The 20822-nt window shown below is 42.8% G+C and overlaps 4 protein-coding genes and 1 long non-coding RNA gene across 7 annotated transcripts; 2 read left to right on the top strand and 3 right to left on the bottom strand.

Annotated features, from left to right (window-relative positions):
- Positions 1–2582: 2582 nt before the first annotated feature.
- On the bottom strand, positions 2583–6424 carry LOC147268496 (transcription factor HES-5-like). The gene is made up of 3 exons (XM_086200122.1): positions 6322–6424; positions 4199–4406; positions 2583–4089 (listed from the first exon to the last, which is right to left on the bottom strand). The coding sequence occupies exons 2-3, from the start codon at positions 4259–4261 to the stop codon at positions 3667–3669; spliced, it is 486 nt and encodes a 161-aa protein (XP_086056248.1). The 5' UTR covers positions 4262–4406; positions 6322–6424; the 3' UTR covers positions 2583–3666.
- On the top strand, positions 3759–12302 carry LOC147268494 (uncharacterized). 3 transcript variants are annotated; one of them, XR_015112167.1, is made up of 7 exons: positions 3759–4177; positions 4870–4979; positions 5694–5752; positions 6018–8703; positions 10611–10841; positions 11187–11505; positions 11617–12302. It is a non-coding gene; the product is annotated as an uncharacterized LOC147268494 (long non-coding RNA). The 3 variants fall into 3 exon arrangements; XR_015112168.1 differs by having other exon boundaries at positions 6015–8703; XR_015112169.1 differs by lacking the exons at positions 3759–4177; positions 4870–4979; positions 5694–5752; positions 6018–8703 and having other exon boundaries at positions 10322–10841.
- Positions 6481–8096, bottom strand: LOC147268495 (transcription factor HES-5-like). Its single transcript, XM_086200123.1, has 2 exons — positions 7922–8096; positions 6481–7812 (listed from the first exon to the last, which is right to left on the bottom strand). Exons 1-2 carry the CDS (start codon positions 7982–7984, stop codon positions 7390–7392), a joined length of 486 nt encoding a protein of 161 aa, XP_086056249.1. The 5' UTR covers positions 7985–8096; the 3' UTR covers positions 6481–7389.
- A 2046-nt stretch (positions 12303–14348) lies between the features above and the next one.
- Positions 14349–15265, bottom strand: LOC147268493 (transcription factor HES-5-like). Its single transcript, XM_086200879.1, has 2 exons — positions 15173–15265; positions 14349–15063 (listed from the first exon to the last, which is right to left on the bottom strand). The coding sequence occupies exons 1-2, from the start codon at positions 15233–15235 to the stop codon at positions 14683–14685; spliced, it is 444 nt and encodes a 147-aa protein (XP_086057005.1). The 5' UTR covers positions 15236–15265; the 3' UTR covers positions 14349–14682.
- Positions 15266–19277: 4012 nt separating this feature from the next.
- On the top strand, positions 19278–20592 carry LOC147268492 (transcription factor HES-5-like). Its single transcript, XM_086200878.1, has 2 exons — positions 19278–19455; positions 19565–20592. Exons 1-2 carry the CDS (start codon positions 19393–19395, stop codon positions 19985–19987), a joined length of 486 nt encoding a protein of 161 aa, XP_086057004.1. The 5' UTR covers positions 19278–19392; the 3' UTR covers positions 19988–20592.
- The last annotated feature ends 230 nt before the right edge of the window (positions 20593–20822 follow it).

Below are 20822 nucleotides of genomic sequence, written 5' to 3'. Positions count from 1 at the left end.
TTTCTCCTGTCCAACAATGCTTTTGATACTTTCCAGTCTGGCTTTAGGCCCCACCACAGCACTGAGACAGCTCTGATCAAGGTGATAAATGACATCCGCCAAAACACAGACAAAGGCAAAGTCTCAGTCTTAGTCCTGCTTGACTTGAATGCTGCCTTTGACACAGTTGACCATGAGATCCTTTTACAGAGGCTAGCGAATTGGCTAGGAATCTCTGGTTTTGCTCTAAACTGGTTCAAGTCCTATCTTCAGGAGAGAACATACTTTGTTGAAATTGGAAATTGCACCTCAGACAAAATGGCCATGACCTGTGGTGTCCCCCAAGGTTCAATCTTGGGGCCCCTCTTTTTCAACCTATACATGCTTCCACTAGGCCAACTAATAAGCAGCCATAATGTGTCCTACCATAACTATGCAGACGACACTCAGATCTATGTGTCTCTGACAGCAGGTGAACATGGACCTGTGGATTCACTCTTCCACTGCATCCAACATATAAGCATGTGGATGCAAAACAACTTTCTCCAGCTAAACTCAGAAAAAACGGAATTAATCGTTTTTGGGCCACAGAAGCAAAGAGAAAGTGTGATCAGTCACCTTGAATCCCTTTCTCTAAAACCAAAACAACAGGTTAGAAATCTGGGGGTAATATTGGACTCAGATCTGAACTTTAACAGCCACATAAAGTCAGTAATATCAGCAGCCTTTTGCCATCTAAAAAACATTGCCAAAATCAAAGGTATAGTGTCTAAACCAGACTTGGAGAGACTAATCCATGCATTTGTCTCCAGTAGGTTAGACTACTGTAACGGCCTGCTCACTGGTATCTCTAAACAAGCTGTTAAACAACTACAATACATTCAGAACGCTACAGCTCGAGTCCTGACTAGAACCAGAAAATACGACCATATTAGTCCAGTGCTCAAATCTCTGCACTGGCTTCCTGTTGCTCAGAGAATAGACTTTAAGACAGCTCTGCTTGTATACAAGTCTCTTCATGGTCAAGCACCAAAGTACATCTCTGACATGTTAGACCCATATGAGCCCTCCAGGTCTCTGAGAACCTCAGGTAGAGGTCTCCAACAGGGGCCCAGAGTCAGGACTAAACATGGTGAAGCTACTTTCCAGTTTTCTGCAGCTAAAATCTGGAACAGTCTTCCAGAAAATGTGAGACAGGCATCAACTGTGACAATGTTTAAGAACAGGCTGAAAACTACTCTGTTCAGTCGTGCATACGACAGCTGAAAGTATTTTGTCTGCACTCTTGTCCTTTTCTTCTCCTTTTCTTTAAATTAATGATTCTATTTATGTTTCATGATTTTATCTGCCTTTTTGTGATTTTCAGATTTTTCTGCAACTGTAAAGCACTCTGAGTTGCCATGTGTATGAATTGTGCTCTACAAATAAACTTGCCTTGCCTTGCCTTGCCTTACACTTGTTGACTGCGGGTGTCTCCGTGTGAATTGATGCGACGTCCCTCTTCAAGAGGTCACTCTTTGAATCTGGAGTGACGGATGATGAGACACACTTCTATTGTTCCTCCAGTGAAAGCAGTGTGGGAACCCAGAGAGCAGCGACTCACAGAGCCCAGTGGGACAAAAGGTTTACACCCCCACCCTGGAGGCCCACATTAAAACAGCCTGATGCCTCTAATAATCACTGATGGTCTGAAGGAAACTAAGACAGACGACCATCACTTTAGCAAGAAAAATCAGTGGTTCATGTTTGCCACTGGACAAGGATGAATTGTTGAGTTAGATAGTTTTGTATCAGACTCACTGATACACTGTCATATATATCTTATAGAAAATGTCATGAGAAGTCAGCAAATTGTATGTTCAGCTATATTTTGAAATCTTCAGGTAATTATCTCGTGCTTATGAATTAAATATGAAATAAAATTGTCTGTAATCCATGTTTTAAGATGTTTGATATCAACGCCAATCACCAGCTGCCAGAACTGAAGCTGACATTTGTTTGTGCTATGAACAACTCTGCTGCAGTCCTTGTGAATATTGGTGGTGATATTCATGAATACGGTTGTCTCTTTTTCAAGTGCAGTAATCAGTCACTTGTATGCGGTCAGTGTGAGCAGGCAGTTGGTGTCAGTTTCCCACAGCGACTCCTTGAACGCTTTTATAACCAAACCACAAAGGGACTTTGAATGGAGCCTTTGTGACATCAGCGGCCATCTGGAGGGACAGAAGAAGAAGAAGAACAGAGAGCGGCTCTGGCTGCTCCCAACAGTTAGCATCTTTGAAATTATGAACAGGTGAATACTTTGTTTAATTTCTAGTCATCTTTATTTTGGACTATTTAAACGCTTCTTCACACCATCAACAGAGACGAAAGCATGTGTCTGGTTCAGATGGAGTGGATTTCCCCTGGTTTCAACAGGAGTGTGTCTCATTCTGCATCACATTAGATGAAGTGTTTCATGACACACTGCCATTTTTCAACATGACACCGATTGCAAACTTTTGCTGGATGTTTAAGTGTCTTTAAAATTTGAGCTGTCTCATCTGGTTTGATGACTTCAAGTGACAATGAATTATAATTCATGATTTAATTAAACACCTTGATGGAAGTGCCTTGAAAATGCATTTGGGTGTAACACAAAAATGCGGAGTGCACCTGTGGATTGAAGGCTGTCATATGTTGCATTGTAAGAAAACAGTGATTTGAATCAATGAGGTTCTTGTGAGTACAAAGAGGAAAACAGTGAGAGAGAATTTTCACCAGGCAGTGTTGGTTTATTGATGAGCTGCATCAAGTTAGTGAGCTCCTACAGAGGTGATGATACATCACAACAACAACTTGTAGAGTTCGACAAGACCCACTGCACTCAGAGAGAGTGAAGGAACAACTGTCTTTATGAAAGACACATGATTGACACCACTGGAGTACACAGTACTCAGGCTTTGACCTCACAACTGATCACATACTTCTTACAAATAAGAGAGCAAAATCTCTCCCGTGATGTCAGAATGACATCATCACCTGAAACCTCAACAGTGAGACATGAATCAGCTTGAACAGGAAAAGAAGGAACACGTCGATCTTAAAACAGATCAGTTCAGAAGAATCCCTTCATGTGAAGGAAAGTGAATAAAAGTCCATGAAAGGACAATCACAAAATACGTCATCAGAATGATTCAAATAAATCAAACAGCTGAACATTTGGTTAACAACAATCATAATCATGATGGAAGGAGAAGGAGGAAATCCTTCAGGAAGGAAATGTTTGGATCTTACAACAGATCAGATTATAGTAATCCAAGGGATTAAAGTCAGTTTAGGAAATATGAACAATACGTCAATAAGAAGGATCAACGTGATCAACACCAATCACAAGATAACTAAAGTTATCATAGCCTTATATTCTACCAGTGCAGAAGAAGACAGAGCTACAAGAACAATTGCTGACACAATCAGATGGGATTCATGCAACATGCATGACAAGATGTTCTCTTTCTTAACGTGAAAGATATTTTCCTGTAATTTCCTTTGGAAACATCATCTTGCACCATTCTTCAAATTCAGACAAAAGTCCAACTTGTGTACAAACAGAAGAACAAGTGATTTCAATTTCAGAGAAATCAGTCCAGTAATCTTGGACCAGCGTGGTCCTGTCAGTGTCTGCTGGAGGCTTCAGTCTGCGTGTTTCTACCACGGCCTCCAGAGGGCGCTGCTGACTGAACTCCTCTCTTTGGTGATGCTGGTCTGGACTGGAGAGCCCAGAGGGGAGAAGTCAGCCTCTCGCAGGCTCTCATCAGAGGAAGACTGCAGCTTGTGGAAGTGGCTCAGCAGGCTTCTCTGGGACTGTGTCTTCACCTCCTCCCTGGACAAGAAGTGCGCCACCTCTTGGACACACCTGGAGTAACCCTGATTGACAGGCACTGAGCCCACAGCTGGATGCTGTTGTTGCAGTTGTGTCATGAAGCAAACGGTCATCTCCAGGATGTCTGCTTTCTCCAGCTTGGAGTCTGGCTGCTGTTTGAGGAACTCTGGACCCAGGAGAGACTTGAGCTGCTCGATGCTGCTGTTGATTCGCTCTCTGCGTAACTTCTCCACCAGAGGCTTCCTGAGCTGCAGGAGGAACAACACAGCCATTAACAATCTTACTCTGAGTCTCACGTCAGCGTGGAAAAGACAACTTGTGATGAAGTAACAAGCGGTAAGTGAATGCTGAATGTACCTTGTGGGTGAGAGTCAGATGGTCCTGAGAACTGGTCACTGCTGCAGTGACTGTAGGTGCCATGGCTGGATCTGTGTGCTGCAGAGGTCTGGAGAGAGAATCTGATCTCTGCTGGCTTCTTCCCTCCTATTTATAGTCCCACATCTCCATATCAATGTGTGGGTCGCGGTGTGGCTGGACTTTCTCACAGTCTCAGCCAATCAGAGAGCTGGGAGAGACAAAAGAGGATGCAACATGCCTAATGCTGTTATTGCCTGGGGGACAATAGTTAGATCTCAGGGGACCAGGTGGTGGACTGAGGGGGGTCACAGAGCTGTGAGTGAATCTGGGAAAGTAGTGACCCTGGAGAGAGCAGATCTGCTGCCTGATGCTGGGATCAGTCACTCTGACTGAGCACAAGCTCATCACCCCATCACACCCCTGACAGAGTAACAGTGATGCTGCAATGTTAGAATTACACTCAGAACAGAATTAAATATGGAACCAAAGTGGAAATCCATTCTTTGTCATGGTTTTGTGAATGTAATCAGTAAAACTTCAACCTTTTATCTTCATTGTGTGAATTTTAATCTGGGGTCTATTATTTTCATTTGAAACTTTTGTTTTTGAATATATTTTTTATTAAATCTTTATCTTTTTCTTAATCTTCCAACTGTGAACTGAGGAATCAGCTTGGAAGTGTCAGCAACTCTGCTATGGAGTGATGGAATGTGAAGTAAAGTCCAGACGATGATGTGACCTCCGTCCAGATGCAGCAGAGTCTCTTGACACGTGCCTCAGTGTGAGTAGAAGGCAGAAGTCAGTTTCCCACCCTCACTCTCTGTACGCTGGTCAATGAACCACAAAGGGACTTCAGTGACAGATGCTGCCTGTGTGTTGTTATAGAAACACAGCATCACGTCACCAACCATCTGGAGGGAAAGCACCCCATTGGCTGGTTCTGGCAGCTTCTTACATTTCAAATCGTAATCAACAGTTTAACGTCAAATATCAAAATGTTGATTTCTTCTCATCTGTCAGCTTCCAGTCACCCTGGTATGTCTGGAATATCCAGGAAAACTTTGTCCAAATCAACGTTTCATTCAAACTTCAGCTCCACACAAGAGGGTGGGAGGTTGAAGCAGCTGTTTCCTGAAGTGTGCCAAATCCCTTTGGAGAGTTAGTGGCTGCTGGTGGGCTTGAGGCTGCTAATCACTGTCAACTTTGCTCTCCAGAGCTTTGCTTTCCCACACTTAGCATGAAAAAAAAGGTCTTAATTGCGATTTATTTCTTCGACTGTTGCTCACCAAACACGACAACCATTCAGTTTTTCTTCCTCTCAACTCAACAAGATGTAATTCAGCCACAGACATTCAGAAGAAAAGTACTGGAAATTCCTGGCGATTCAATCCCAGTCTGAGAATATGATCATCCGGGAATGTAAATATAACCTGCCTTCACTGAGTTTGACCTGAGAAATTCAGCCAAATTCATAGAACAATGCTTTCATTTCCAGGGGGAGCCAGAAGACTGTCTTTCTGAAGTGTTACAGAAATGACAGATACAGCAGTGCAGGTCAGTATCTGCTTCATGTGTAAATGTCTTTAAAATATAAAGGTATTGAAAGTTCAAACTGGATATTTTTAGATTTGAAATCAAGGGTCCTTTGAGGCCATGAAGAGAAAATGTACATGAAGAAAATAATTTAAAAAATCGTGTTCTTTGTGGCCACATATTATAATTTGTTCAAAAATATGAAATCGCTAAACTGATGGAACGACTTTAATCCCATAACCTAAAAATATCTGTATTTTTTTTCTCTTCGTGTCATCAAAAGCAGGTTCCTCTCTGTGGCGGCTGCAGGGCTCCGTGGAGTCTCAGTGAACCAGAGTCCTGAGGGCAAAGGTCTGGATCTTTTGTCCCACTGGGCTCTGTGAGTGAGTTTCCTCTGGTTTCCCACACTCTCTCCTTTCACTGGAGGAATAATAGAAGTGTGTCTCATGATGGGTATCATTAGATGTCTACTGGATACAAGCTATTGATTATTGATCAAGATATAAATGAACCGGTTTGATGTTTTCACCTCCGGCATGAAATCAAGGACCTCATCAAATCTCCTGATAGTGGAGCCTCAAGAATCTCACCTTTGGCTACAATCAACTCACAAACTTCATGTGTGAATTTAAATTAAGTGTCATATTTTTGAACTGAAGTCCAGAACAGTAATGTGAGTCAGAAAAGTTCTTGTGAGTACAAAGAGGAAAACAGTGAGAGAGAATTTTCACCAGGCAGTTTTGGTTTATTGATGAGCTGCATCAAGTTAGTGAGCTCCTACAGAGGTGATGATACATCACAACAACAACTTGTAGAGTTCGACAAGACCCACTGCACTCAGAGAGAGTGAAGGAACAACTGTCTTTATGAAAGACACATGATTGACACCACTGGAGTACACAGTACTCAGGCTTTGACCTCACAACTGATCACATACTTCTTACAAATAAGAAAGCAAAATCTCTCCCGTGATGTCAGAATGACATCATCACCTGAAACCTCAACAGTGAGACATGAATCAGCTTGAACAGGAAAAGAAGGAACACGTCGATCTTAAAACAGATCAGTTCAGAAGAATCCCTTCATGTGAAGGAAAGTGAATAAAAGTCCATGAAAGGACAATCAAAAAATACGTCATCAGAATGATTCAAATAAATCAAACAGCTGGACATTTGGATAACAACAATCATAATCATGATGGAAGGAGAAGGAGGAAATCCTTCAGGAAGGAAATGTTTGGATCTTACAACAGATCAGATTTTAGTAATCCAAGGGATTAAAGTCAGTTTAGGAAACATGAACAATATGTCAATAAGAAGGATCAACGTGATCAACACCAATCACAAGATAACTAAAGTTATCATAGCCTTATATTCTACCAGTGCAGAAGAAGACAGAGCTACAAGAACAATTGCTGACACAATCAGATGGGATTCATGCAACATGCATGACAAGATGTTCTCTTTCTTAACATGAAAGATATTTTCCTGTAATTTCCTTTGGAAACATCATCTTGCACCATTCTTCAAATTCAGACAAAAGTCCAACTTGTGTACAATCAGAAGAACAAGTGATTTCAATTTCAGAGAAATCAGTCCAGTAATCTTGGACCAGCGTGGTCCTGTCAGTGTCTGCTGGAGGCTTCAGTCTGCGTGTGTCTACCACGGCCTCCAGAGGGCGCTGCTGACTGAACTCCTCTCTTTGGTGATGCTGGTCTGGACTGGAGAGCCCAGAGGGGAGAAGTCAGCCTCTCTCAGGCTCTCATCAGAGGAAGACTGCAGCTTGTGGAAGTGGCTCAGCAGGCTTCTCTGGGACTGTGTCTTCACCTCCTCCCTGGACAAGAAGTGCGCCACCTCTTGGACACACCTGGAGTAACCCTGATTGACAGGCACTGAGCCCACAGCTGGATGCTGTTGTTGCAGTTGTGTCATGAAGCAAACGGTCATCTCCAGGATGTCTGCTTTCTCCAGCTTGGAGTCTGGCTGCTGTTTGAGGAACTCTGGACCCAGGAGAGACTTGAGCTGCTCGATGCTGCTGTTGATTCGCTCTCTGCGTAACTTCTCCACCAGAGGCTTCCTGAGCTGCAGGGGGAATAACACAGCCATTAACAATCTTACTCTGAGTCTCACCTCAGCGTGGAAAAGACAACTTGTGATGAAGTAACAAGCGGTAAGTGAATGCTGAATGTACCTTGTGGGTGAGAGTCAGATGGTCCTGAGAACTGGTCACTGCTGCAGTGACTGTAGGTGCCATGGCTGGATCTGTGTGCTGCAGAGGTCTGGAGAGAGAATCTGATCTCTGCTGGCTTCTTCCCTCCTATTTATAGTCCCACATCTCCATATCAATGTGTGGGTCGCGGTGTGGCTGGACTTTCTCACAGTCTCAGCCAATCAGAGAGCTGGGAGAGACAAAAGAGGATGCAACATGCCTAATGCTGTTATTGCCTGGGGGACAATAGTTAGATCTCATGGGACCAGGTGGTGGACTGAGGGGGGGTCACAGAGCTGTGAGTGAATCTGGGAAAGTAGTGACCCTGGAGAGAGCAGATCTGCTGCCTGATGCTGGGATCAGTCACTCTGACTGAGCACACGCTCATCACCCCATCACACCCCTGACAGAGTAACAGTGATGCTGCAATGTTAGAATTACACTCAGAACAGAATTGAATATGGAACCAAAGTAGAAATCCATTCTTTGTCATGGTTTTGTGAATGTAATCAGTAAAACTTCAACCTTTTATCTTCATTGTGTGAATTTTAATCTGGGGTCTATTATTTTCATTTGAAACTTTTGTTTTTGAATATATTTTTTGTTAAATCTTTATCTTTTTCTTAATCTTCCAACTGTGAACTGAGGAATCAGCTTGGAAGTGTCAGCAACTGTGCTATGGAGTGATGGAATGTGAAATAAAGTCCAGACGATGATGTGACCTCCGTCCAGATGCAGCAGAGTCTCTTGACACGTGCCTCAGTGTGAGTAGAAGGCAGAAGTCAGTTTCCCACCCTCACTCTCTGTACGCTGGTCAATGAACCACAAAGGGACTTCAGTGACAGATGCTGCCTGTGTGTTGTTATAGAAACACAGCATCACGTCACCAACCATCTGGAGGGAAAGCACCCCATTGGCTGGTTCTGGCAGCTTCTTACATTTCAAATCGTAATCAACAGTTTAACGTCAAATATCAAAATGTTGATTTCTTCTCATCTGTCAGCTTCCAGTCACCCTGGTATGTCTGGAATATCCAGGAAAACTTTGTCCAAATCAACTTTTCATTCAAACTTCAGCTCCACACAAGAGGGTGGGAGGTTGAAGCAGCTGTTTCCTGAAGTGTGCCAAATCCCTTTGGAGAGTTAGTGGCTGCTGGTGGGCTTGAGGCTGCTAATCACTGTCAACTTTGCTCTCCAGAGCTTTGCTTTCCCACACTTTGTCAATTACAGTCAATCTTGATGTGCTTCAACCCAAATGGACCTCTTCAACAGGTTCTTCCCAGTGGCCATCCAGTGTGTTTTATTCTACACTCATCAGGAGTTGATTTCTGAATGTAACGTGGTTCAGATTGGAAGTTTAGGAAATTTCTTGTGGATTAATCCTGGTGGAAAAATATCGGAATCACCATCATCAGGATTGTGGTCTTCTATTCTCTGAGTTCTGTGTTAAACTAATTAGTGAGCCAAAATACATATATTATACATTAATAATATTCTAGTGTTATGTAAACCATTCCAATTTCTTCTTGCACCAAATTCATTATGATCGCAAAATATGATTTGATTTCTAATTAATAACCATGATTAATAATGAACACATCTGAAAGAAACATGCTTTTTTTTTCTCCGCTGAGGCAAACAAAAACAAAAATATACAAAATTGTTCAATCTGATTCAATATAGTTTGCATCTAAAGAAGGAAAACTTGTTTTATTTGCACATTTGAAGTGCGGCAGTGAGCGTCTCAGTGAACCAGAGTCCTGAGGGCAGAGGTCTGGATCTTTTGTCCCACTGGGCTCTGTGAGTGAGTTCCCTCTGGTTTCCCACACTCTCTCCTTTCACTGGAGGAACAATGGAAGTGTGTCTCATGATGCATATCATTAAGTACAGTGTTTAATCATCAAGTCTGTTCAATTATTAACGTTGAGAACCATCAATGCAACCGTTTCGCTTGGCAACCTTGGTGAGCATTGGGAGCAGACAGGGTTTGGAGCCTGCGGCCTTTATTTGTTAGCAAAAAAAAAAAAACAATTACAAAAAATGACTACGTCAACCAAAATATTTTGCCTGTCAACTGCCCACAAATGTGTCACATGGATTTTGCCTCCTCCATCACCAACACCTAAAGCAACAAAACTGCTCCAGAATGTTAAACACGGTGTAATTTGGGTGTAAATCAAAAATTCTTTGTTTTGTTAGGTTGACTTCCTTTAACCGCTAGGTGGCACGATGATTATGATGTACTTTGGAAAAGATCAGACGGCATGGAGTCGCGTTTGATGGTAAAATATCCACCTGTGTTAAATACAGCACAGGTTTATACAGGAAGTTACTGTAGTTTGTCTCCCCAAATTTGAGACTGATCAGGTGTGAGTCCATCAAATATGTAAAACAAACAAACAAACAAACAAAAAAATGCCCTTTCCACCAAGTGGCACTGCAACTGAACCCAAACACAAAGTTTGATGGAAATCCTGTGACCCAAAACACAGTGATCCAAACTGTGACAGGACACCACTCTGACGCCATATTTCAAGCCGCTGACATGTTTCACCCTTCCTAGGAGCATCATAGGTGGGTTCATCGTCCTGCTTGTCTCATCTCCATCTGTGTCCATCTGTCTGTGATCAGAGGCTCAACTTTCTCACTTCTCCTCCCCTGGATTCCCACAGCTCCCAGCACAAGGCTGAACATGCCCCAGTGACATGCCCTCCCTGCCGCCAGGAGCTGGGAGCCACAGCGACACACGGCTTCCCACACTTCAGTATGCAGCCTGCTCAGCTGCACACACAATAGAAGTGTGTCTGCTCTCACAAAGCCTCGGGGCCGTTCTCAGGCAGGGACAGGACAGAGGGCCTCCTCTCAGATAAACCATCTGGTTCGGCCTTAATTCACCGCTGAGGGTGAGAAAACCCAACACTGGAACAATGTCCAAGTGTTTGGTCCATTTTGAATCAGTCATCAATTGTTAAATTGAAAATTAGACAGTTTATTTTCCTTCTTTTGTATATATATATATAAATATATAAATATATATATATATATATATATATTTATATATAAATATCCAGAGCTTGTTTGCAATTAGATGTAAAATGTAAAGAGTCTTAAAAAGACGTGTCTTTGCTGTGCACAACACAGGTTTGTTATAATCCATAATTCCACAGCAGAAAATGTTTTTTGGACATTAACATTTTTCCTCTATTTCTATAACACATACTAGGGCTCATTGTTTCGTCCGTTCTCAGTCTGTGTTCAGGTCGTGTCCACGAGAGGAAGATCATTTTCCCACTGACCTCTATGATCCCTGGGATACAGATGAAGCTTCCCACCTGTTCTCTGTGACAGCCATTAAATTCACTCAATTGTCCTGAGCTCCGCGGCTCCTGATTGGCTGAGCTGCAGAGAGGGAACAGGATGAGCAGCATAAATGGCGAGCTGAAACGCACACATTACCAGAGGTGCTCTCAGCCTTCATTTGCGACACCAGAAGCAGCAGAAAGAAAACAAAATGGCTCTGTACGCGGACCTCGCTCTTCAAGACAGCGTGAAGGAGCAGCTCTTTAGGTGAGTCCAGGCTGCATCTCACACATACACCAACAAAACCAGCCGACGTCAAATATCTGCCTTGCTCTGTTTCTGATCGACTAACTCAAGTCTCAACTTTGCGTCTCTCAGGTGTAAACTCCACATGTTGGAGAGGAAATGCAGCACTGGCGTGGAGAAGCTGAAGGCTCTGATTGAGGAGCACATCCAGAATGGGCTCCCTGTTTCGGACATCCTGGAGAAAACAAAGTCCTTCCTCACCTTGAGAAAAGCGCTGCTCTCACACAACGGCTACTCCAAACACACAAGAGACATTTTACGTCTTTTCCCCGACGCGGATGAAGACGTGGCCCCGCTGTGCTTTTAATGACGAACAAGAAGGGACTAAAAGAAACGGCTGAAACTGTGGATCTGTGAGCCACCACAGATTCTCCTGATGCCATTTGCATTCGTGTGTGTGTGTGTGTGTGTGTGTGTGTGTGTGTGTGTGTGTGTGTGTGTTGAAAATCTGCTGGTTGCAGATTAACAGACTAAAAAGGTTTGATCACCTCATGGAAAAAGATTTATTTTTGTGGGGGAAAGCAACAGCATCTGGATCCTCACTTGAAGGCTCCTCAGCTTCAAGGTCAAGACCAGAGACTGACTGAGGCTCAATGGCGAACTTTCGATTTTCCCGCTTTTTGGATTTCTGGTGATTGCTTTCCTTTGAATGAAACCATTTTGCTGCTTTTTGTTTTTAGGTGACTGAGTTGTTTCAGTAAAATCTGCTTAAAATCTTGAGCCGAACATGTCAATATTAATGTATTCTCCCTGTGAAAATACAGGCTAATATTGTGCGATTACATTTTGCATACAGTACCTTACTGCCTTGTTTCAAGGTATCATGTATCATATTTGTAAGCACAAACTTTTCTTCTGAAAAGGGATTTGTTATTTTCTATATGCTTTGTTTGCATATGATGTTTTGTTCTTCAGTCTTGCCACCAAAGTGGATTTGAATTTGTTCTTGTGTTGTTGCAGATTAAAACCACTGATGAAAATGAACATTCCGCAGATTCATTCGTGTTTCGGCTCTATTTTTTCAATCAACTGTGGGGGGGGGGGGGGGGGGGGGGGGCAAATCAAAGAAACTCTGAATTCTACTGAGTTTGAAAAGTAACATTCTCGATCCAAATTCAAGCATCCAAATGTAAACTTGTTCAACTTTTTAAATGTAGCAATACTCAGCATCCAGAAGACCAGAGGTTTGCGTGACGCTGAGCCCACAGCACAGGTGAGGATCTAAGAAGGAGAACGTACATCGTTTAGACGAGAGCAGGTGATGTTCATGATGTTTGAGTGATGATGACACATCTCTGAATGGGGTTTCCACATAAATCTTACCTGATGAACCTCTGAGGGCTCCAAATGTTTTGATTTTTTTAATGTGAAAACAGGTGAGTTATTGGTAGCAATGAGTTGCAAGTCATCCTTCATCTGTAACAGAAACTAGAAACAAACAAGAAAACAAAACAAAATGGGAGTTGAGCTTATTTTTTAAAATTCTGGCTCCCCCTCAGCAAAAAAGATAAAGGAAAAAAAAAAAAAAGGAAATTCTGATCAGTTCCTTGGTCACTGTCAAAACCAGCAAGTAAGGTAATGTGTCATTTTGGTGAGTGGGCGCCCCCTTGCTTCTGATTGGGCTGTGCCCACACACACACACACACACACGCACACACACACACACACGCACACACACGCACACACACACACGCACACACACACACACGCACACACACGCACACACACACACGCACACACGCACACACACACGCACACACACACGCGCACACACGCACACGCACACACACGCACACACGCGCACACACGCACACACACACACACGCACACACACACGCACACACACACACGCACACACACACACACGCACACACACGCACACACACGCACACACACGCACACACACACGCACACACACACACACACACACACACACGCACACACACGCACACACACGCACACACACACACACACGCACACACACACACACACACACGCACACACACACACACACGCACACACACGCACACACACGCACACACACACACACACACACGCGCACACACACACACACACATATATATGAAAACATAGCAAGTAAATGTTGTCTTGCTCTGCTGAAAGTTTTGCACTGTTTGCTTTGTCAGTTCATTAAATAAAAAATGATTCGGGTCGCCATCTCTTATCAGCCAGCGGAGAAGAATTCAGGAACTTTTGGGGCCTTTAATTTCGTGCGTGATGTCACTTCCTCCATTAAAGGCAACTACAATCCCACAGTTTGCAACCTCACCAGCCAAATTATGAACTCAGAGAAAGGCGTCTTCTGTCAGCTGGTGTTGTCCTCATTGTGACAGGCCGCCTGTGTCCTCAGGCAGTTTGAAGCTCGACATTCACACTGCGTTTTCTGCAGGAAATGCCATGATGATTTTGATTAACCTCAAATTTTGCATTGTGGGTCGCTGAAGGGTCCCTGCCAGTTCAAGTCATGTGGTTTCCATCGGGTCTTGGTGATATGCGCCAGTCAGGATCTAGAACCAGAGCATTTTGTTGAAACTTTTGGCTCAGGTGTGTGAACGCTGGCTATGTTAACTCCAGGTGGAGTTCATGTCAAGTGAAACTTCAAAAAAATGAAAAAAATGAAAATAATATGACACAGGGAAACATTGCTGTTGTTTTTTTTCTGATTGTTTTAATGCGAATCACTTGGCTTGAAGCGATACATTCATTTTTCAAACATTTTCTGAGTCCTTCATTGAAGGTTTGGGTGCTGTCACTCACAGAGTGATAAAGCAGCACATCTGTCTCACACATCTGCTTCCCAGTGCAGATGAAACACACATCAGAACCATCACAAGTGTGTGACTGTCACATAGAACATCTGTGACACATTCAGCGTGAATAACTTTGCCTCCAAAATGGAGGAAATGAAACACAGTTGCAAGTGTTACCAACGAGCATTCCCCTCGGGAATAACAATAATCATAATTATGATGATACTTCATAGAGTAACATGAGATACAGAGTTTTGAATCGCAAAACAAAAATACAGCAACACATAATCTGACCTTCACGAAAGGCAATAAGAGCGGTGTTATCACTGTGTGTGTGGTAGAATATTTTTTGGGAGTCTTTGGGTGTCTACCAGGGCCGCCAGAGTCCTTCACCGACTGGACTCCTCTCCTTTGTGAAGCAGGTCTGGACTGGAAAGCACAGATGAGAGAAGTCGGTCTCTCTCAGGTTCTCGTCGGAAGCAGGTTGCAGGTGTTGGAAGAGGCTCAGCAGACCTCCCTGTGGGCGCGTCTGACCCTCCTTCATCCCATGGACACTTCTGGAGCCCACAGCTGGATGCTGTTGTTGCAGTCGTGTCAGGAAGCAAACGGTCATCTCCAGGATGTCTGCTTTCTCCAGCTTGGAGTCTGGCTGCTGTTTGAGGAACTCTGGACCCAGGAGAGACTTGAGCTGCTCGATGCTGCTGTTGATTCGCTCTCTGCGTAACTTCTCCACCAGAGGCTTCCTGAGCTGCAGGAGGAACAACACAGCCATTAACAATCTTACTCTGAGTCTCACCTCAGCGTGGAAAAGACAACTTGTGATGAAGTAACAAGCGGTAAGTGAATGCTGAATGTACCTTGTGGGTGAGAGTCAGATGGTCCTGAGAACTGGTCACTGCTGCAGTGACTGTAGGTGCCATGGCTGGATCTGTGTGCTGCAGAGGTCTGGAGAGAGAATCTGATCTCTGCTGGCTTCTTCCCTCCTATTTATAGTCCCACATCTCCATATCAATGTGTGGGTCTCGGTCTGGCTGGACTTTCTCACAGTCTCAGCCAATCAGAGAGCTCAATAAAACAATAAAGGATGTAACATACTCAATGCTGTTATTGCCCGAGGGGACAATAGTTAAATCTCGGGGGACCAGGTGGACTGAGGGGGGGTGACTCACAGAGCTCTGTGTGAATCTGGGAAAGTAGTGACCCTGGAGAGAGCAGATCTGCTGCCTGATGCTGGGATCAATGACTCTGACTGAGCACAAGCTCATCACCCCATCACACACGTGGGCGATAGTGTGTGACCGCCAGAGACGTTTCAAAAACATGCGTACACAAAACTTGACATCAACCAAACAAATCAAACATTTGAAGTTGTTCCCCCCCCCCCCCCCCAAGAATGGAAACTGCTGTTGTCATCTGAAACTTACCCATCATAACAAACAGCAGAAAAACTTGAAATTCCCGAGTATGAATAATTAATACCTATTCACTGCTGAATGAAGAAGGCAGAAGCCACTTTATGAAAGAAGAAAACCCCAAAAACACAGCTTGTAGCATCATGAGAGCACCGGAGCCACTCAGGAATAAATGTGCATCCTGACTGAAGTAAACAGACTGGAATGCAGGGGAACAATATGAACAAATGAATGAAAAAATGATAATAAAGAAGCGGAGGGGGGGAAATATCTTTTGAATGTCCCTTAATGCCGAGCTTGTCTGCATTCCTTCTGGTCGTCTCACAAAAGCCTGGTAATGACAAATCTTGATGACAGGAATTCCCATTCAGAGGCAGCGAGACAAACCTCGTAAACTGACTCTATAATTAATGTGATGTGCAACCAGACACACTTCTTTTGTTCTTGGAAGCGGTGAATGGACAGAGTGTGGGAAAGCAGAGAAAACTCACTCACAGAGCCCCAGAGGGACAATAGAGGCAGACCAGACCAAGATATATCTGGGGGGGGGGGGGGGGGGGGGGGCTGGCTGACTTTTAAGTATTCACTCTTTTACTCTTTAGAAGTATATTAAGATCAAGTCCGTTTTCCATATAACTAGAAACACCTTGTCTTATAATTTCAAGTCACATCGACTGGTTTAGTGAATAAAATCACAAATGACAGTTCAAATAAAGGGCTACGTTACAGGATCACGTCACAATGTTTATTGAGCGTATGGCGCCTGGGGTACTCTTTTTTTCCAGATAAAAATATCATGATCAATAATCACACAGACATTTCACTCAATAAAACTCAATACAAATGTATTTGTTATTCAACCCCTGAGGGTAATTCCATTTATGTGTAATATTTCTTCACCTGGGAACCGCTTTCTTGTTCAAATCTGCATTGCTTACGTTTTTTTTTATATTCCCTTGTTTGTCCATCCATCCATCGTTGTCTTCCGCTTATTCCTTACTAGTAAGGGTCGCGGGGGGGCTGGAGCCTATCCCAGCATCTACGGGCGAGAGGCAGGGTTCACCCTGGACAGGTCGCCAGTCCATCGCAGGGCCAACACATAGAGACGAACAACCATTCACACTCACAGTCACACCTACAGTCAATTTAGAGTATCAATCAGCCTCGTCCCCTCTTGATGTCTTTGGACGGTGGGAGGAAGCCGGAGTACCAGAGAGAACCCACGCAGACACGGGGAGAACATGGAGACTCACACAGAAAGATCCTGCGCCCGAGCCGGGACTCGAACCCGGAACCTTCTTGCTGTGAGGCGACAGTGCCTGACCACTGCACCACCGTCCCTTGTTCATATTGTTGTTGTTATTATATATATATATATATATGTATATATATATATATATATATATATATATATATATATATATATATATATATATATATATATATAGATAGATAGATAGATATAGATATATATAGATATAGATATAGATATAGATATAGATATAGATATAGATAGATAGATAGATAGATATATAGATATAGATATAGATAGATAGATATAGATATATAGATATAGATATAGATATATAGATATAGATATAGATATATAGATATATTTAGATATATAGATATATAGATATAGATAGATAGATAGATAGATAGATAGATAGATAGATAGATAGATAGATATAGATATATAGATATATAGATACAGATATATAGATAGATAGATAGATAGATAGATAGATAGATAGATAGATAGATAGATATATAGATATAGATATATATATATATAGAGAGAGAGAGATTCATTATATGTATTCACTCATTACTTTTAATTATATTGTTCCTAATTTCATATTCCTTCTTGTGCATGTTGGTCCTATCATTGATATTGTGCTTATTATTCTATTCACTGTCATTTATGCTGTTTCTATTTTTACATTTCCATGTTGTGACTATTCTGGTGAATGTCCTAATGCCCAAGTGTCAGATGTACTTGTATGTAAAGGTCCAGAAGTGTTGTAGACCTTCTGCTGCTTTCATACCAAAGAGTTCCCCATTTTGAATCTTTTAATATCATCATCTGATCTTATTTTCTTGATAAATTTATGTTCAAGGTTCTATTCAACCAAGAAATTTGCACCCAGACATTCCCAGTCCAAATATTTGGGTGTAGGCTTACTTCCCCGGCTCTGCTCTCGTAATTGATGAGTGTCTACACAACAAACTTTGTCCTCAGGGAAGAGCTGGGAGCTGCTTTTATGAAGGTGAATTAGCATTTAACAAGGCACATGTCTATTGTGCAGCGGGAGCTTGGTCAATGGGCTGAGTGTGGGAAAGCTGTGAGAGCAGAGTCACAGTTGAGTGCGATTAGCATCCTCAACACCAGCAGCACCTGACTGCTCTCCGAGGGGAGTTGGCACACTTCAGAGGAAGAGTGTTTTCAGCGTTTCTTTCACTTTCTGTCTCTGTCCGGTGCCAATTTGCCACTAACTTTCCCCTTGCGTGTGAGGCTTTTTGTTCGTTCCATTCGCCGATGCCAAAAATGCCACAGCAGCATCGCCCTCACGGCACAAACTTTTGTTTTTCTTCATGTTTAACATAAGTTGTTTGGGTCAGAGTGGGATCAAATTAGATGGGATGTGGAAAGTTACAAAAAAAAAAAAAAAGAAACAAGTTACTCTGTTTTAAGAGAAAAAAAATCCCTTTATTACTCAGGTGTGGTCAAATTTGAGTTTTAAAAAGCTTCTAAGTGTGTAAAGCCTTCATCAGTTGCTGTCAGTTTTCTGTTTTTTAAGGGATAAAGGTTTTGCCTTTGTCTGAATTTAATCAGTTTTAATCATCACTCTAAATGAATTAATTTACCCCCCCCCCCCGCAAAGAGATCTCCAACAGAGCCCTCTGAAATTATGATTGCATTATGAAAACAAAAATACGATGGAAGGAAACAAAATTAGGTGGCTTTTAGAATATTGGATTAAAGTGTGTCTATTTTTGCCCTTTGTAATGTTAGAATAAAGGGAAATTTATATTCCTTGACCTGTTTATCAGATTCTCTTACTTGCCTTCAGAAATCATTGGAAAAATTATGCAGTTTCTATGTCTACATATACTTTCAACATAAAGACTATTAGGAAATGTTATTAAAATTATTTAATTACATATTTTTTCTATTTAAGTCTAACAATTATTTTTCTATCAATGTCAATGCAGTTACCACGGTTGGATAATTCATCTGACAGCTTAAATGCAACACTAGGTCTGAGGTATGTGGGTGTTTTCAGGGATGAGGACAATCAGCCTGTTTTGTGTGATGGGGTGATGAGCGTGTGCTCAGTCAGAGTCATTGATCCCAGCATCAGGCAGCAGATCTGCTCTCTCCAGGGTCACTACTTTCCCAGATTCACACAGAGCTCCGTGTAAATCTCTCCCCACCACCTGGTCCCCTGAGATCTAACTATTGTCCCCCAGGCAATAACAGCATTAGGCATGTTGCATCCTCTTTTGTCTCTCCCGGCTCTCTGATTGGCTGAGACTGTGAGAAAGTCCAGCCACACCGCGACCCACACATTGATATGGAGATGTGGGACTATAAATAGGAGGGAAGAAGCCAGCAGAGATCAGATTCTCTCTCCAGACCTCTGCAGCACACAGATCCAGCCATGGCACCTACAGTCACTGCAGCAGTGACCAGTTCTCAGGACCATCTGACTCTCACCCACAAGGTACATTCAGCATTCACTTACCGCTTGTTACTTCATCACAAGTTGTCTTTTCCACGCTGACGTGAGACTCAGAGTAAGATTGTTAATGGCTGTGTTGTTCCTCCTGCAGCTCAGGAAGCCTCTGGTGGAGAAGTTACGCAGAGAGCGAATCAACAGCAGCATCGAGCAGCTCAAGTCTCTCCTGGGTCCAGAGTTCCTCAAACAGCAGCCAGACTCCAAGCTGGAGAAAGCAGACATCCTGGAGATGACCGTTTGCTTCCTGACACGACTGCAACAACAGCATCCAGCTGTGGGCTCAGTGCCTGTCAATCAGGGTTACTCCAGGTGTGTCCAAGAGGTGGCGCACTTCCTGTCCAGGGAGGAGGTGAAGACACAGTCCCAGAGAAGCCTGCTGAGCCACTTCCACAAGCTGCAGTCTTCCTCTGATGAGAGCCTGAGAGAGGCTGACTTCTCCCCTCTGGGCTCTCCAGTCCAGACCAGCATCACCAAAGAGAGGAGTTCAGTCAGCAGCGCCCTCTGGAGGCCGTGGTAGACACACACAGACTGAAACCTCCAGCAGACACTGACAGGACCACGCTGGTCCAAGTTAATATCAGAAGTAGAGTTCTGAACAGTCTGTGTGAGTCTGTGCACAGTGACTTTATTCATCATGAAGTCCTGATGGACTGAATTATTCATTTATGTCTTAAAGTACATTTTAATTTTCTTTAAGAGAATTTACAGAGGGAAACATTCTATGAATGATAAATATTATCTGCTTTTTTTTGCAGTGACAGGTGTAAGCAAACTGTAGCAATTTTCTGCTGTTTTCAGTAAACCCTTTGTAATGTACTTATGTATTTTTACTTTGTAAAACACTTGATCCATGTTGGGTTTTCAGTCGACCACTCTATTACATGTTTTGCTGTGTCAGCAAAAATGTCACTCCAAACTACTCTTTATCTTGCTATCAAGTAATATCTGTCTTTTATAAAGATACTGAATCTCTTGGCCCTACTCTGTTTGAGAACAGTGTTGTATATTATATATTGTATATTACAAAAGTTTTCCGTGATGTACCATCACCCACCGTCGCCTCTTCGGAGATAGTGAATCACAATGTGATCCATTTATTCTTTATTGAATAAAACGTGATTAACTGCGTCTTGGACATTTCAAATACCTGTTTTAGAGTGATTTTTGCAGCTCCTCATAGAACTTTCAGATTAATTTTTGAACTGTTGTTATTTTTCATTAGACGACACATGCAGTATGATTCTGTTATGGCTGAGCACTGCCCTCTAGTGGCTATTGTGTGTGCAGGGACAACAAAATGAAGGACTATTGTTATCCCTCCTATATTCAGTTTCCCCCAGGTTAAGTGTTTA

The sequence above is a fragment of the Aulostomus chinensis genome, chromosome 3, assembly GCF_037954235.1.
Source record: "Aulostomus chinensis isolate RoL2024-O1b breed Wild chromosome 3, RoL_Achi_v1.0, whole genome shotgun sequence".
In the NCBI taxonomy this organism is placed as follows: Eukaryota; Metazoa; Chordata; class Actinopteri; order Syngnathiformes; family Aulostomidae; genus Aulostomus; species Aulostomus chinensis.
Note: the sequence above shows the minus strand (reverse complement) of the source record. Positions and strands in the feature narration are given on the sequence as shown.